At 39.5% G+C, this 19,019-nt stretch overlaps 1 protein-coding gene across 1 annotated transcript in view; it reads left to right on the forward strand.

The window, feature by feature from the left end:
* LOC146312716 (CMP-N-acetylneuraminate-beta-galactosamide-alpha-2,3-sialyltransferase 1-like) overlaps window positions 1-19,019 on the forward strand; it is a 112,053-nt gene that overhangs the window by 50,406 nt on the left and 42,628 nt on the right. Inside the window, exon 3 of the mRNA XM_084739148.1 lies at window positions 17,768-18,452. Coding sequence (XP_084595274.1) covers window positions 18,162-18,452 — 291 coding nt within the window. The 5' untranslated portion in view covers window positions 17,768-18,161. The remainder of the gene's footprint in view (window positions 1-17,767; window positions 18,453-19,019) is intronic.

A 19,019-nucleotide genomic window follows, 5' to 3' on the forward strand; every position in this document is an offset into this window, starting at 1 on the left:
GGCTGAGCGACACACACCACTGTATTTAACAACTTAAACCACCACCATCGTGAAAAAAATCACTGTGCTCAGTTTGTTCCACTTCAAAACTCAAGAATTGAAAATTGTTTTATTATCAAATTGTAGCCATCTGAATCACAATCAAATCGAATCATGAGATACCAAGAGATTACCATTCCTGTTGGATGGTGCTTAGTTTTGGCTTGTCCACTCACCAAGAAAAAAATTCTCGTATCACAGCTGAACAGTACACTAAAGTATGTTTCTAAAAACATTTTAGGTGATAAATAAACACTGTGTTAACATTGTAGTCCTTATTTGATTAACACTTCCTAGTTTGACAGTTTGAGTTTTGGGAGCCTCAGCTGGAAACTGGACACACGATGGTGGCTGCCTGATCACAATGTTTCCCATATTACAGCTAAACAGTGCACTAATATATGTTTCTAAAAACAATTAAAAGAAATGGGCGCTATAGAAACATAATCTTTATCCATATCAGATCAGGACTGCGTAGTTTGACAGTGTGATCTGGGTATGATGTGCCTGGAGTGTTGCACTGCTTGGGCTAACTAGGAATGACCTGTCAATCACAAGGTAACCACACCTTATATCATACCTTGTTTTATTGTCTATTTTACTCTAATAATAATTATAATTTGCTAAATGAACTGCATGCTGTGTTGGAGAAGATTTGAAAATAGTAAATGAGACCAGAAACTCATTAGTAAACTGCTCACAAGATCATAAACAAAGTGAGAAGTCGGGTCATTTTGCCATAAGAGTACATACAGTCAAACGTCTTTTTGAAGCCAGTTGAGTTGCCCCCTGCTGGCCATTAGAAAGAATGCAGATTGAATTGGTTGCATTGGTGCATTGGTTTCACTTTCCAGGCTGTGTTCTCTATTTATTTTACATTCTTTGGTGTTTTTAGAAGACTCGATGCAAATCACAGTCCTCTGTGTGGAAGTCTAACACTTTGTACCCTCCAACCAGACCTTCACATGCTTAATTTTAATTCCACTGTAAGGACATCGCACCATTTCCTGCTGTGCCATGCTACTGAACATAAACATAGATTCTTTCAAGTCTGAGAAAACAACCATTGCTGCTGATCTCTGGAGAGGACAGTAGGCTTTTCATGTTCTTCTTGACAGAAGTGGATTTTTTCCAAATACAGAAGTGGATCTGGAACAAGATCAGAGAGGGACTGAACTCCTCAGTGGATCTGACTGACACTGATAGAGAAATCAGCCAATACAGAAAAAAACAAATGCCCCGTTAATGAACTGTCGTGACAGATCTGATATCCCAAAAGATTTTGTCCTCGTGCCATGCAGATGTTTAGGACCGCTTGCACTTGGAAACGGTTCCACTTGAAACATGTTTCCTCTTTGTGTACCAAATCTCTGCAATCCTCGGAGGATTCTTCCACACTGTAAGCTATTTTGTTAGCATGTGTAGTCAGGCTCCAGTAAACATGCCGTCTAGCCCTCTGATCTCCTTTTGTGGCTCATATTTTCACATCTACATAAAGCAGAAAATGTATCCCTGTGGTGTAAAACTGCCGTAAAAAACCCTCTATGATCAAATACAGTGAACATAAAGAATCATCAGTATCATGGTAGACATATTTATGTTGACAAAAATGCAAATGGACTGGTTTATTTCATTCAAGGCTTCCCACACCTTCCCCGTTGCTGATGATTAATGGGACAGACATTGCCTTTTGGATGGAGAACTTCCTTGACAAAACACATTAATACTAAAGCCTGTTTTACATTCTCTTCCTGGCTGCATCTAGCTATCAGTGGAAGTGCAGGAAAAACATTTGTCTGCATGCAAAATGGCCTCATCAAAAAATAAGAGATAAAAACATAGGAGACCGTTAAAAAAAAAAAAAAAAAAAAAAAAAAAGTCACCAGCATCATGGGAACACGTATTCTGTGATGACAAATGTGCAAATGGACTACCCATTTCATTCCATCGGATGCATCCCACATCTTCCGCTTTGTTAATGATTAATGGGACAGGCGTCTCATTTTGGACGGAGAACGTGCCTGACAACACACATCAATAATCAGAGCTGCTTTACATTCTGTCCACCTTGCTATCAGTGGAAGTGCAGGGAAAAAAAGAAAAAAAACATTTGACTGCATGCAAAATGGTTGGAGATTTTCTATTCCAGAGTAAACATCAAAACCAATTTTCAGGGGAAAGCTGGAGCTGCAGCTACCTTTACCTACCTGAGCTTGGTTTTATTACATCAGGGGCTTTTCCTGTCTGAAAATCTGAGCTGGCAATTGGATTGTACAAACTCTGTCCCTATATCTCCTATCGTGTGTGTGTTAGACACATTTCTTGGTTTTATTATATTCATGTATTTTGTTCTTCCTTTTATGCCTCTTGAACATCTAACCGCAGATTTTCTAAGCAATATTGAAGCCGATTTTAACCAATTATAATGCAGAACTTTCTCAAAATAATGACTTAGTATCTCAAAATAGTGATAAAGTTTATCATTATGTTGACTTGTGCTGGGGACAGAAGGTGGACACACTGCAGAGCGCTGCGACTTCTCAGTTCTGGAGCGAGCAGCAGCCTCGTGTTTCTGGTGTGTTCACCAGAAACACACTTCTCTGCTGTGGTCAACACGCAATTCTGCTCCTCCGCTCTTTTCAGATCACTCGTTGAGCCGATCCTTATAATAACCTCATGAATTATGAAATTAAAATGAGCCCTGCTTTGTTTGATCTGCAAGGAGGGGCTTCTCTTTTGCATGTCTGTGTATGTGCGTCTGCTCTCACTCTTTGTTAAGATGTATCTGACAACGTGGAAGTGTAAGTATGTTATATATATATATATATATATATATATATATATAAAAAAGCAGAAGAACAAACATCAGTGATACTATTTTTAATAGCATTAAATCTCACCATGTGGGGGAAATTGAAAATCCAGGCAGTAGAAGTGCAGAGGAATGAAAAGGGTTGGAAAGCACAGGATACATATTTTAACATCAGGATCAGATAATTTATATCATATATAACATATCATTTATATGGTTGACAGTAGATCTGTGTGTTTTCTTGCCAGATTTTTTTCTCGGAGCGAGTAAAATATAGAACAGATGCAGAAACTCTTGCTGCAGAACGAATGTCAGCAGACAGCGCTTTGCAGCTGCCTGTGTATCCCAGGTGTTAAAGGATGTTTTCTTAAGATGCTCACTCAATTATTTTGAGATTGCTTCATCATTATTTCAAGATAAATAAGTTTGTTTGGTTTTTTTTTTGGAGAAGGTTCTTCATTATTTTGAGAAAGTTTGTCATTATAGTGACTTACAGGATATTTTTTCTTTCATTGGAATGAACTGAATGTGATTTTAATTTAAATTGTTTTTTTATGATTCAAACTAGAGGCCTGCATTTGTGGTCTACACTGTATTAAGCAAGATATGATTATGCCAAACGTATTGCTTCTGCAGAATCAGATAAAATACATGAAGTCCATCCAGCCTTTGTCCGTAACCACTTTATCCTGACGGGTCCTGGGAAGGCTGGAGCCTATCCCAGCTGACATTGGGCGAGAGGCGGGGTTCACCCTGGACAAGTCACTAGTTCATCACAGGGCTGACACACACAGACAAACAACCACTAATGCTCACATTCACACCTATGGGCAATTTCTACTCTTGAGCTCTTGAAGTACCTGCTAGCTCATGTAAGATTTGCCACTCTATTTGTCCTATACAAAAATACACACCCTACTTTTAGAATCAGATTCGTTTTTATTGTCAAGTAGGTTTACATGTATAAGGACTGGTGTCTTGGTGCAAAAGTAACATGTAGAAAAACATTTAGAAAGACAAGACTAAGCACTGCTAGTTTATTTCCTAAATAGAAAGTAGAAAATTGACAATAAAATATAGAAACATATTGTAAAACATATGGACAGAATATGCAAGAATGTGCAAAAAGTTTCAAAAGGTCACAGAGTGCAGTAAAGTAGGTAGTAGTCCAAAAAAGATGTGTATTAATGTAATACTGGAGTCAGATGGTGTAGTCAGTGTCAGCACGGGACTCCAGCCATGTTGATGAGGCTACAGTTGAAAAAAAAAAAAATCTGTTCTTGTGGCGCAAGGTTTTTGGTCCTGATGGACCTCAGCCTCCTGCTCAAGGGTAGTGACTGCTTGCAGCAGTTGTCATTATAGCTGAACATTCACTTGCTGCAGCTTGTTGAGGCTATGTCAGTTACAATTCTTAAAAAAAGAAAAAACTTGTGATATGATAATTGTGCTCTTTGAAAATGGTGACTTTGATATAAAAATGATAATTCATTCAGCCCCAGCACAGAGCTTGATTTCCTTGACATAAATGTGTTTTTTTAACTACATCTATGTAAGTTCCCAGATATAAAGTATCTGGATTTTACCTTGATGGCATTAATTAAACATTTATGGATCAGCATATATTATAGCCTGGATATTAGTACTGAAATCTAAACCCCACTGGCCCACCAGTGGTCAGTCATTACAAACTCATGCTGCGCACGTAAACATTGTTGAAAACTGACAGAGTTTCATTTTAAATTCCAGTGGAGATGCCAAAGTATCGAAAGATACCAAACATGTCAGACTGAGTTTGAGGGTTTGTGAATATTAAAACACTGAGTCTTGGGTTTGAATCTATAACTGTGTGGACATCATATAGAATAGAATATGATACTGTCAGATGAGGGATAAGGTTCATCATGGCAGCTACGTGTGGCCGGGAGGGGATTATGTGATCACTTCTGTGTGTGCGTGTGTCATCAATGGACCTGCATCTTGTCCACAGCTAATCTCAAGTACTGCTGGACCAACCAAACTTTTTTTTAATGAAAAGTCATTAAAAAGCAAAATTTAGCCTTCATGTTTTTTATGTTTTTTTTTTTAGGCATTATGTTTTCAGGTCATCCTATTCTTGTGAAGGTCATATCTCAAAAACGGGTTAAGGGAATTTCTTCAAACTCAGAACAAACGACCACTTGAATTCAAGGATGAACTGATTAGGTTTTGTTGGTCAAAGGTCAAAGGTCAAGGTCACTGTGACCTCATGTCTGTTCTGTTCTCATGAAAGACATATCTCAGAATTCCCTGAGGGAATTTCTTCAAATTTGGCACAAATGACCACTTGGACTCAAGAATAAACTGATTAGATTTTATTGGTCAAAAGTCAAGGTCATGGTGATGTTACTAAAGACATTTTTGGCCATAGCTCAAGATTTCATACGCTAATTATGACAAAATTACACACAAGTATCTAATAGGATAAATTGATGATGTGATGACATTTTATACCCCAAAGGTCAGCTACACTGTGAAGATAATTTTCTATTCTCTGTCAGTCGTCTGTACTCCTTTGTAAAAAAAATAGTCTCTAACTGCCCTTTTCCATACACAGAGCCGGCCTGGCTCGACTTGGTTTGACTCAGCCTGTCAGCCCAGCACGGCAGGCATTTGCATTTCCATCACAACAGGGCTACCCACTTGAAGATGTGTCTTTTACCTGAAGACGAACTCAAGAAGAGGCTTGGGTCGAGCAGCTGTGTAACTGTGGATAAACCGTTCATACACACCCCTGGGATAAAGACACAGTTTCCTTAAATTCTTCACAATAAGTCCCCTGTTGTTTCATTATTTAAACGCTTTTATTATGAGCAGCACAATCAGGAAATGTTTTCAATTGGGTGTTTCATCGGCGATAACATGACTCCAATACAGCTGAAAGTGAATATGAAACAGTAAAATAATGCAGATACCTGAAAGCACAAACTGCGATAGAGGAGAGAAACAAAATTTCAAAACATAAAGATTATATTGGAAACTACAAAAGTACTGAGGGCTAAACATAAAGAGACTTTTAGAAACATCTTTCTCTCTGCTCTCCTGCACACACATGAACAGAGTATCATGATTTGAGGGGGAGAAGGTTGGCTGCGGCCGGTGAGATGTCACCGCAGCCTGCTTGGAGCCGGGTCAAGCTCGCTATGGCCCCACTCCAGAGTAGGTCCATCTCCGGCGCGGCTCGACGCACCACAGTGTGCTGAAAGTGATACCGGAAATGCAACTCAGCGTGGTACAGTTTGGTTCAGTGTGGCCAAAAGTGCTGGTGGAAAAGGCCCATAAGCAAAGACAGCATGTTTCTCACTGGGAAAAAAAAAACACTTAATACTCTTTATTAAATTCTTTTAGAGTTACATTTCGATATAGTGGTGAGTTCCATCACATTTCTTCAGTCTTCACCACAGACATTATATGAGTCTGGACAGACATGGATGTAAACTGTAACTTGACTGGTTGGTGCTGACATACAACTGTGAGGCAGTAATTCTATTTTTTGGTTGCTCTGTTTTATACGACCATTGACAACTGACTTTTCACTCTTCTAAACCAGCCGCTAGGGGCTACAAGTAATCAATAACTGCTTCAGTTTGAAATCTTTAAGCGTGGGACAACATATGTGTGGGTCATGAAATTTGCAAATCTCGGCTGGTTGCATCTTGCGGTTGTGGTGGCATTGCAGTAGGTGCTTCACCATCTGTTGTCTGTTGGGAATCTGCACTCTGAGAGCACTCTAACATTTAATATTATGACCCGGATATTAATACTGAAATCTAAATCTCATTGGTCCATTAGTGGTCAGTCATTACAAACTCATGCTGCGTACATAAACATTGTTCAAAACTGACAGAATTTCATTTTAAATTCTAGTGCAGATGCATCCAAAAATGCCAAACATGTCAGACTGAGTTTGAGGGTTTTTGAATATTAAAATGTTGAGTCTTGGGTTTGAGTATATCACTGTGTAAACATCATATAGAATAGAATATGATACTGTCAGACAACGTGCGAGGTTGATTTATTTATCGTTCTACAACACACGGTTCAGCGAAAACTCAAGCTGCGGTCCCTATGCTCAAAAACAAAAATTATTTAAATGGATGAATACATAATACGTCATAAAATCAGCTATTTTTATGGGTTTATTTTTCCCAAAATTAAGGAGAAACCTCTATGTAAAGAGGTTTAAAACGGTACATTGGAGCAGAGGGAACTGCTCAGAATAATAGTGTGAGGGTTCATCTCAGACTGCAGTGCTCTGTGCTTGTATTCAGTGACACCAGCCTGAAGTGAATAAGGCAGCCTCACAGGGAGTTAACACACCAGGGAAACTTTATTGCTCCTGGCAACTACAGGTACATGGATGGGTGTGAAGGACGTGACGAATAAGAGTCTGCAGTAATCAGTGGAAATGCAGTGAGAGAATGTCAGCGTGGGTGGATAATACAATTTTGAAATAATAAAATTAGAGTTATAATAAGCTGCTGCTGAGCGAGGGCAAATGAGTAAAGGTCTATTAGAGTTAAGTTAATAACAGTAAAACTAAGCAACAAGGACATAAAAGAAGCAGGGGATGATGTAAATAGGAAGCTCAGTCATGAATACCTGCTGTTGTGTTGTTGTGTGTCAACACAATAATTCATACAAACCAAATCTATAAAGGAACAAGGACACAGAAAGTTTTTCCCCTCAGAACAGCCTATGAGATAGCGTACCTAACAAACACTATGGCCATACAGCTCAAAATAAATCAAAATGTTGTTTACCAGACTCTGTAAAAGCTAATCTAATGGGCTTTTGTGATGCCAGGTATCGGTAGGCACTGCTTCTGTTTTGTTTTCTGTCTTTTGGCCAATATTTGTTCACATTTTGGCAAATTGGCACTGCTGACAGCATGCAGAATTATCAAGAAGCAGTTTGTAATGGAGCCACGGATGTTCAGATAACTGTCACTTTAGGCAATGTCCTGTGGATTGTCCACATTTATTACAGACACTGTGTAGTCATGTTTTGTTGGTTGGTTAAAGAGTGTAGTTAATATTTCATTCCCCATCTCCCTCTGTAATGTTCATCTCATCCAGACGGGGCTGTAATCCTGTTCCTGCCATTGACTGTATATTTAAATGCAGATCTGAAAAGTGAAGTTGATTCAAAAGTGCTTAAACGTGCATTCTTACTAATGGCCAGCAGGGGGTGACTCCACTGGTTGCAAAAAACCAGTCTAATCATATGAACCCTTATGGAAAAATGAGCTGACTTCCAACTTGAATTATGACCTCAGTAAACAGTTTCCAAATGAATTTATGGTCGCAATGGCTAGTGTCAAGTCCTCTTCAATACAGCATGATGATCATTTTGGAAATTATGGTCCCATTTAGAATAAAATAGATAATACAGCAGGGTATGATTTAGGCCACTGTGTGATTGACAGGTGAATCCATCCGGTGCATCACACGAAACTCAGATCAAACTGTCAAACAAAACAATGCTGATCAAATACGGATTCTGTTACTACGTTACCTCTCGCCCATTCTTGAGAGCTGGGAGAAATAAAAATGATTAATACCAGCAATCTAATTCCAACTTTTGGGTAAAAATTTATACCTATGAAATATATGTAATTCAGGAAATGTGAATATTTCTAAACTTTCTCTGAAACCAGAAAACACCCTTGTCCCAGACAAGTTTTCACAACCACAACCTTCAAAATATAAAACGACCAACACCTACGTATGTGCTATTATAATCAACTTTGTTTTAAAATAATATTTTAATGAAATTGTTGTTCTGTCAACTCTGTCAGATTTTTACATAAACATGATTTAATCAGGCATAAACAGGGTTAGCTATACCCTAAGGACCCCTGTCTCACTCCCTGGTTTAAAAAAAAGGCAAGAATACTGCTCAAGCACTGGTAAGCTTTCTGTTTTTTTTACATATTCATTGAATATTATTGCTATCAGATGTGTCTCAACTATAAAATGTTGACCCTATAGCCCCTCTAAATCAAAGCTAAATAAGAATTGTGGATTAAAAATGTGTATTTTGATTATCATTAAGAGAACTCTGAGCAACTTTAAAAAATAAAATGGCTGCTCACTGCAACTATGCAATTGAAAATCAATGTCTTCTTTGAATCTGCTGTTGTTGACAGACAGTAAGTCATGGGACCGGGCATAGCAAGATGGCTCAATGCTAACACCATGGGGAACACAATGGGGACGTGTTTGTGTAATGTTATGTTTCACTTTAAAACAGTTTAAAACCCAAAAGGGGCATGTAATGACACGACCACACCCGCACCAACCCTCCGTTAATCGTCCATCATGCCTGTGCCACCCCAAGCTAATAAAGCCCTACTCAAGATCTAAATCTTTAGAGTGGCTCTCAAATTATATATATATATTATGATTTGACATGCTATTTTTTTTTTTATTAAGTTCCTAAAACAGCTTGGCAGTGTAGTTTTTAGCAAATCTTATGTAACAGGAGTAAATAGAGCTCTTTTTGGGGACTACTTTCAGGTGCGGATTGATACACATGTGCATTAGTGCACTAATATATTCAAAGCAGTAACTCATTTGTGTAAATGTTAATCATATTGAAGGAACATGTCACCCAGGGCAACCTGCTTAACAACTGCATGCTAGTACCAACATTGTGACCACATTGCCAGGCTAATATTAGCATTTAGCTCGACCACAGTGTTGTTAGTTTTTGGACAACAGTAGAAGAAAAAACTGCATTAGGCTTTTTACACAGACAAGTTTTTCCTCATCACTTTCATCAAGTGCTTTCTCATGGTGGGAACTGTAGACTTGCTTCTAACAATATTATAAAGAGTACAGACTGGATCTGCTCTATATGAATCAATGAATCAATTCATTGTTGGCTTTGGTCTTATTGTAGGATTTGCTGACAGTAAGAAAAAACTTTCAAAGAAATAATTAGCTTTATCCTCTCACAAATAACCAAGTTAGAGTATCTGTAGTGGTTGACATACTTAATTAAAACAACTACAAATAGTGTTTTTGATGCTAAAGTGTAGTCCATTTCCTCTGGTGACCTGTGTGAGGATGCTGGTCACATACACGCATCAGGATGTGTAAACATCAGTAACTCAAAAAGCACCCTATGCCAGTTAAAAACTGTATGAATAACACATCGTTGTTGTGCAAAAATGAAAAACCTCTCACCTCCAAAATGTCAGCTGCATTTTAAATTTGACCACTCTGCATCTCCCATTGTGTCCTGTGGATTTTAAAAGGGTTTGATGAAACCAGGGGTCACGCACTTTTTCCAGCCCCCTGAGAACCACAAAACCTCAGTTAGAAAAAAACTGAAAAAAAGACTGAAGTTAGATGTTTTTATACTGTAGTTAATATAGTTTTAGCTTCACAAAAGCAAGTGTGGTTATTTATGGTTTTTCAATCCACCTTCAATTTAATTACCTACATCTCAAACCAGACCCTGTATTCATATTATATCTGTGAACTGACTTTCTCAAAATTATTTTAATCTTTGTGAGAAGACCTTGCCCGCACCTTTCAATTTCTCTCTCTGCCTGTAGAATCCTCTTTATGTGCTTGAGCAAGAAACATAACCATCCCTCGCTTTTTATTTTTTTCTTTTATCAAAATAAAGCACTGACTGAAAGTCAATATCTGTGCAAATGAAATACTCCTCACCAAAGCCGGAGACTAAAGCATGGAGACTCATAGATGTGATGCCATCAAATGTAAAATCTGGAGCTTTTTCATTTTTTATTCTCTGGATGATATTATTAGTTATGGAGCGGAAATTTCACAGAAAATCCCTCTGGGTTTCTCTGTGTTGCCTTTAACATCTCTTCTTATTCGTACTGTCTGGTGCAGTTTCAGATATTGAATGTTGATGATAGCAGAGTTTTTATTCCTAGCTTTGACGCAGTATTGTTCATAGTAAAAGGTTTGGCTGTTTGGCTACTTTATTTTCACATTAAGGGTTTATAAAGCCCTTTTTAGACATGGAAGATGTAACATCTGTTTGGTGCAGTGATGTTTTTCTTTTTTCATTCACACATAGATGTGCGTTATGTAAATGTTCCTCATGCAGCTTTTCTCTTAAGGCCATGTTCAGACTGATTTTAACCCTGCATGAAAAGGCACAAGCTCATCATCCACTTGAATGTGGCTGCTCTGTTGAAGCAGGGTTTGTAACATAGCAGCCTCCAGCGAAAAAAAACGCTGGGTCATCCAGGACAGGGCATGACATTGGCCAATCAAGTACATCCAAATGCACATTCCTGGTAGATTGCTCTCTAAGGAGAACCAGTGATGTAGTGCAGGGTGCAAGCAGGTATACCACACCCACTCCTAAATCCCCTTTGTCCATCATTCAGTGGTGTGCTGCAAGTTTTCTTTTTTTTTCTTAGGATGGCAAAGGCATGCCTTACTCTGCCTCTGATTGGCTGGTACTCATTCCCTTTGTTGGTTGGGTTCACAGACATATTATGCATAGTTGCTGCAATACATCATCACCACCGCCATATTGGTTATGGAAAGACAGGCATTTTTGTCTAGATAAGAAGCACTATAACGTTTACATTTACATTTCTCAAGTGATTTTAATGGGTCGTGTTATAACCAAGAGTAGATGATCTGCATGGTGTAAGTAGAAGATTTCTCTTCCCCAACCTGCTCCACACAGATTATAACACTTGTACATAAAAACAAAGGCCACTGCAGCGTCTGTGTATATTTATGTCAGTGATTGGGTAGGTTAGGTTTAGGCATGAGGAGTAGGGTTGAGTACCAAAACCTGGAGCAAATGTGGCTGTGACTGGTACCTACTGGACTGAAGCACAGCACAAATTACCATGCCTCATTTCGACACCTGAGCTGTGAAATGAAATTACATTACAGAAGCATCACCAAACCTGCCCCGTTAACATTACCACTACCTCTACATGGCTCTGGCAGCAGGCGACATGCTGAGATGAGGAGCATAGATATAAAAAAAAAAAAACACTAGATGTGACTCAACTGATGATAATCACAGCAGCCTTCAAATTTTAATTATGTGACTTTAAGTGTTTTGTATTCATTGATGTATTTAAGTAAACTTCTAGCTGTAAACATTTAATATAGCGTTCAATTTTCCAATTTTCTTTAGCATAAAAGTATCGTTGCAGGCACCATTTAGGCACTGGTACTATTTTAGTAATCATAATAATTGTTTTAACACAGGTAGTGGAAAAAACCCAAATGATATCCAGCCCTAATGAGGAGTAATGATTGGTTAGGATTAGGGGAAAAAATCAGGGTAAATCAATCAGGCAGAGTAAGGTCCCATCGCTTTGCGATCCACAAAGGGGAAAGTATCACTTGAAAAAAAACACCATGTTTGCCTCATTTTGAATATATCTCATATTCATGCATTAGGTCAGTGTAGGACCAGTAATATTCACAAACTGGTCTTTGACAAATAATGTTAATTCTGCAATGGTGGTGCACTCTGGTCTACACTTTCTGTTGCCAATTAGCTGTTCCAGTAGACAGGTTAGAGAAACTACTGGCCCATAGACTAAGCAAGAAAATATTTCCAATTTTCATGTGTGGATGGACTAAGGGCTGAGAAATAGTTTACTTAAAATGCATAATTATGTAGTTGTCTTGCCCTGTAATCTCCAGGCTAGTATTGATTGCAAATTGTGCACTTCCTCCATTGCTAATGTTAATTTCATAATGATTTTTATTCCCTTAAGTCATGCAGCAGAAGTTAAGTAACAATGCACAAAACTCCCGGCCCATTTTCTGGGTGAATTAAATATAAAAGAATAGTCTTACATGTCAGTGTGTAGGACACAGGACATTTATCTTTTGTTGGATGGGCTACTTTAAATGAGAAATGTGTCATATATTTACTGTGCTGCATCATAAAATGATCATCATAGATTAAGAAAATATTGAAATATTGGCTTCTTCGGCAGCATGTTTTCCTTTGAAACTTCTGTTTTTGTTCACCCATTTCACATTTATTAGAGTTCAGATTAAAGCCGAATGTTTGCCAAATTAGTTAATGTCTGTTTATGAGTCATAAGAAATGATTAATTATCTTTTAGAATAAAAAGCTGTTTAAATCAGTTAAATTGAGCAATATGTTAATGGATTTTGGCAGGCACTAGACAGGCAGTCACTGAACACAATTGCAGAGTGTGTATTTTCTGACATTTATAAGCTGACATTAGATGACATTTATAAACAGCTGATCAACTTGTAGTGTAGGATTTGTCATTGCTTGTCATTTTCAAAGAAAATATGATTTTGTCTGTGGTTCCAACTTGCTCTTTGGACTGCAGAACTCATTTTTGAATGCTAGAGTCTTATATATTTCACCTTTAAGTCCAAGCTGAGTTAGCATGGCTGTTATCCGCACTCTCCTCCACAGCTCCTGGGGCATTTAGTCAGGCTGGGTGGTTGGAAGTGATCATCTCAAGGTCCTCTGCTCTTAATCCAATCCAGTAACAGATGAAAACAACAATGAAGTGTAGCTGAAAGGAGCTACTGGCATGCCCCGTGGTTGTCATGGTAAATGGCAAATATTTTACAACCCGGGATAGAAAAGGGTTAGGATTTTCTGGATCGTATGTCATCATCCCACCAGTAGCTGAAACAATACGCCTCCATCACTGCAGCCCCATAACGCAGACACTTATTCAGACGTGATGCTGACATGTTAAATTGTTGGTCTATTTATGTAACAAGGTGCATTTCTGTGCCAAGTTTCCAGGTTATTTCTTAGCGTTAACTCCCGCTGAGAGGCTTGATTCAACTCAGCAAGCGGACTCTCTCTGCTCAGCAAAAATACCATTTCTCCAGTTTATAATACGTAGTAGTCTTGAAAACTGCAGAATTCTTATTTCTCAAATTGCTCACAAGTAGCGGAGGTAAGCCGGGGAGAAAAACAATTTCCACACAACACAAACTGAAAACACTTTACTGTAACTACACCCTGCAAAGTTGATGACTTCTCAAAACTGAAGATTAGGGTGAAAATCACAGCTCACACACTGCTGCTTTCCACCCCCTCTCTTTCTCTCTCCTCCTCCTCCCTCCCCTCTGAAGTGTGAACAGACGCTTTGCTGTCTCAGCTTAGCGAACTTTGATCAGCGCAGGGTTGCCAGCCTTCAGTCGGACAAGGTCAGGGGGAACGAGATGATGGCCGATGTGTTGTCAGAAGTGGGGAGTTGCCACCTGTTTGAGAATATATTCCTCTCGCTCTCTCATCTACCTGCACTCTTAATGCCAAGGGGCATCAAACTGAGTGGAGTCAACAGCCTTTATAGAAGTAGGCCTATTCATTGAAGTGTCCATTATAAAGTGTCCCCAGGTATCCTTGTCAAACTCCCTGTCACTTGTCACTTGTTTATGTATGACCTTTATCTATTTCAGCAACTTAGCCATTACTTTCAGCAATCTGTTTCAACTATTTAGGCTAATACTTTTAGCTGTATTTTCAACCATGAATCCATTACTTTTTACTAGGTATTTTAACCATTAATAGAAGAAGAATTTGACATTTTAATAAGATGCATTGAAAGTGGACATTTGACAGTTGTTGCACTGAAAATGGACATTTGAATTGGATGCATTCAAAGTGGCAGAATTGGAAAGACCATTACAGGAAGAGCAAAATGACTGCAATCTGTTTCTCTAATGTACTCTTTGTGAATGTCTTACACATTTGTAAATGTGAGAATGGACCAATGACTCATTTTGGTATTATCCCAGTTGGTCAGCGAGTCCTGCATTTTGACCGATCCATGGACAAGGTTAAAGGAGTGAGACGATGGCCGACGTGTGGGGAGCTGTCACCTGTTTGAGAATATATTCTGCTTGCTTTTGCATCTACCTCGGCCATTAATGCCAAGGGGGTTCAAGCTGAGTGGAGTCAACAGCCTGCTTTATAGAAGTAGGCCTATTCATTGAAGTGTCCATTATACGTGTCCCCAGGTATCCTTGTCAAACCTGCTGCCTTAGACAATAACCAACCTTGGAGTTGTATGCAAATTCACAGTCTGCTGTGAGTTACGGAGCCCCAAACAGCAGACGGGATCCTTATAAGCCTTCCTGTGCGTTGGCCTGTGTCAGTGCTGCTGATAAACGGCTGTACAGTTTGTTTTTCTGCTCCGATAGTGAGAATGAAATCAACAGGCAAGCTGTGTCACTGCGTAGTCTTTCCCAGCCAGTCTTAAACCCAATCCTCTTTGCTTCCCTCCAGGGTGGAATTTGAATGACCTGATCAATTTCTAATCAGGAAAGACCCAAAGCCTTTCTCTCGTCGTAATGGAGTTTCCCACAAATCTTCTATATGGAAGGCTCACTCACAAAATGTTAAGAGCAAAGGGCAGGTGGCATGTTTTCTTGTGGTTCATTTTTCACATATATTTCTCGCCCTGTGTAGCGACGATAGCACTTAATCTCCAACGTGGATCTGCTGTTAGCTAAATATAGAAGCATTTGTGGAATCCTAAACACAGCTGCACATCAGAATAAGGCCCGGGCCCCTGTTTAAAAGCAGAGGTGGCCTTTTCATGTTGAAAATGAAACCCCAGGAGGTCCGCCTGCTTTGTCAGTCATGAAAAGCCAGGGTCTGAAAAAAAAAAAAATCCTTGACTCTATTTTATTCTGGGAACGTTGTCACCAGTGGGTTTCTGACTAACTGTATAGTGTGCTCTATAGTATTTCAAACACGGTTATACCAGTGGTTCCCAAGCCTCTTTGTTAGCTGTGCTCCCACAACCTCCACAAACCTCTGAGGAACTCAAGTACCCAGTATCTGTCTTGTTCCAAATGTGTTGATTTGAACTGATTTCAAACTGGATGTTATTTAATGCCATTAATGGTGAAATAAATAAATGTTTAAAAGGGGTGGGGGCTATTCTTACTTTGTTTTTGATAAAATTGAACTGTCAGGACACACAAGGGAGCAGAGCAGTGGCCGTTTTTAAGTCTTTGTGTGTTCAACTCTCACTTTTTGTAGCTTCTAACCGAATCTCTGTGGTTCGAAGTTTAGTTTATCTCCTGCGTGTCTGGTTGTACTTCCAGGTATCTGCTTTACTTTACTGTTTCGTGTTCACTTTCAGCTGTATAGGAGTCGTGTTAAGCCGCTCAACTCAAGACAGGAATAGTTAAATTAGCTTCAAGTGTGCTGGACTGACCCACTGAGTCTAGCCAAGAAGCTCATGAGTATGGATGGAAAAGGGGCACATGAGTTGCAGTTACCAGCAGAGGTGACAAGCCTTCATTGCCTTTGCTGGAAAAGGAATGAAAATTAGCGTGTCCACCCATGCATCATGTTTCCATCACTGCCAATCAGAGCTTGGGCTGATAAATATTTATGACTGCTGCAGAGTCATTTGACCAGGAATGAATGCCGATTGTACCTTTTCCCATTGAAGACCAATGCCAGATTTTAGTCAGTGTCCGTGGGTTGTTTGTCCAATATAGCAGGGGCTTTAATGACATGTGGCAGTGATATAAGTGGTGAGTGGATCATTCTGTCACTGGTGTGTAAGCCGTCATAACCCTAACAAACACCACAGTGGGGCCTATTTAGACAGGCCCTTATGGAGGATGGTCACAGCTGATGGAATAAAGGATTTCTTGTAACAGTTTTTTCCTGCCCACTGGGACCTTTCAGTCTACGGCCTGATGGCAGCAACTGAAATGCTGAGTGAAGAGGATGGGTTGGGTCACTGTAGATCTGGATTTTCTTTCTGGTTACAGATTGAGAAAAGTTGGAGTTTGTTTGTTGATTTCACTGTCCTGGTTGACAATCTGTGTCGCTTTGTTCATTCGTTTTACTGAGAGGTTCCAGGTCAACAATAACATGAACAGAACCTGACAGTGCTCCATGATGTACAATATCCAGGTAGAAATTGGGAGGGCTTTGTTGTCTTTTTACCCACAAACTGTATGACCAGTTCAATCTCAAGTCCAACCACATGACTTGTTTACAGTTTCTGGATCAGTTGAATTTGGTCAAAACTCATCCTTGCATTAGTTTGATTCAGGAACCAAACTTTTGGGTGCAAACCTGCCCTTAAAGTCTGTAACCTGCTACAGTTCTTGACCCCTCATACTGATCGGTTTGTAGGCAGGACCTGTGCTTCCTGCTCTCCTATTGCCTCCTGGACCCAGCTCCCTGGTCCTGATGACATAAAGGTCTAAAAGTCAACATTTGAATCAGATATATTGAAAGTGGACATTTAAATTAGATGCATTGACGGTGAGCATTTGAATTAGACACACTGAAAGTGTCAGAATGGGTGAGACCATCAAATAAAGGGCACACCTGTTTCCCTAATGTACTCTTTGTGAATCTCTTGAACATTTGTAAATGTGACACTGCATCGATCGCTCATTTTGGTATTATCTCAGTCCATCAATGATTCGTGCATTTGGACTTTTCATTTTATCTCTTGTTAACAAAAAGCTGTTTCTAGTTATTGACATATTCTTAACAGTGGGATGGGAGGATGATTAAGGGTGTCGCCTGTTTGTTCCACGAGAACTGTAATCATTTTCACAATCAATCCAGACAGTTTCAGTACTTGATGGTCTTTTTAAGAGCTGGGAGACTGCGACACATCCTGTGTAATTTGGCAGCGCAAACACAGCCATAAACCAAAAACACTGTAAATGCAACACTTTCCACAGTCACAGAAAATAGTAGTGTGATGTTACAGAGACATCTTGGAACCATTAGGACTGTGAAATTGCAAGAATACAGAATTGTGCAGATTATACACTCCTGTCTGTATTTAAAGTCAAACAGACTGTTTTTTACCCATTTTCCCAGTGTGTGTGTCACCAAAATGTCCTTTTATTTGCCCTCTAGGTGGATCATTAGAGGACGGATGACACATCAGTCACTGACCTCACAGAGTCAACATCTGAGCAGTCAAAAAACTGGCTGAATGTGATTAACCAGGAGCCATCAAGCTGACGGAACCGCACAGTGGATTTACCTTCCTTTGGTTTGGACGAATCTGCAAAGACACTGAATCAATGGATTTTATTAAGGACCTTCGTGAACCCAACCCCACAGTGTCTGGAAAATAAGAACAACAGGGTATGCAGCATTGGACAGCAGTGATATATTTGAGCCTCTTGCACCATGTGGTCAACACTTGCTTTTTTCTCACACCTTTGGGACTCTAGATTTATCATGATGCTATTTTCGTCTGTTGCACTCCCAAAGTTCCCAGCCAACTGATTGTGACTGTGACGACATGTCTCTACCCAAGCGGAGGAAAATCAGGACTTTTGCTCTGCTGTTTTGCGTCATTACTTTCACAACCTTCCTGTTCAGCTATACTTTCCGGGACCCATCGTTATACTTCTTCAAGTATGCCTTTCGGCTGTCGGACAACTTTTTCTCCAAAGGGCTGTGCGCCTGTCGGCAGTGCATGATAGAGCTGGAGGACGACCCCTGGTTCGCTGAGCGCTTCAATCAGTCCATCCACCCTCTGATGACCAGGGAGAACAGCATCCTCTCGGACGAAACCTTTAAATGGTGGCAGGTAAGATCCCCTTTGTGTGTTCAGGGGATTTGCAATGCTATGCTACAGAGGATAGAGAGGAAGAAAAACATGCACATTCAGCTTCTGAGAGCAAATGAGCGGCTGAAAAGAAAGATCATGAATAAAGAATAGAGATCACACACTGCTGCAATGCTCCCATGCCAGAAGTGTTTGTTTTTGCCACATTGATTGTTTCAAATCCAAGGGATCTTCACCAGGATCAAGTTGTGAAGCAAACTCCCACGCACAATTTGTTCACAGTTAACAAGTGAGATGATGGTGGAGGATATGGAAATGTTAAGTTGTTCATTCTCACCATTTTTCCATATATAGATGAAGGGTGATATATTCCATCATAACTTGGATGTATAGGTGATACCATAACAACTCCTCACTTAAAGGGATAGTTCACCCTAAAATCAAAAATACATATTTTTCCTCTGGCCTGTAGTACTGCTTATTCATCTATACTGTTTTGATGTGAGTTTCTCAGTTTTGAAGATATCAGCCGTAGAGATGTCTGTCTTCTCTCCATTATAATAGGACCAAATTGCACTCAGTCTGTGA

This window comes from Lutjanus erythropterus, chromosome 16, assembly GCF_056507025.1.
Source record: "Lutjanus erythropterus isolate fLutEry1 chromosome 16, fLutEry1.hap2, whole genome shotgun sequence".
Lineage (NCBI taxonomy): Eukaryota > Metazoa > Chordata > Actinopteri > Lutjaniformes > Lutjanidae > Lutjanus > Lutjanus erythropterus.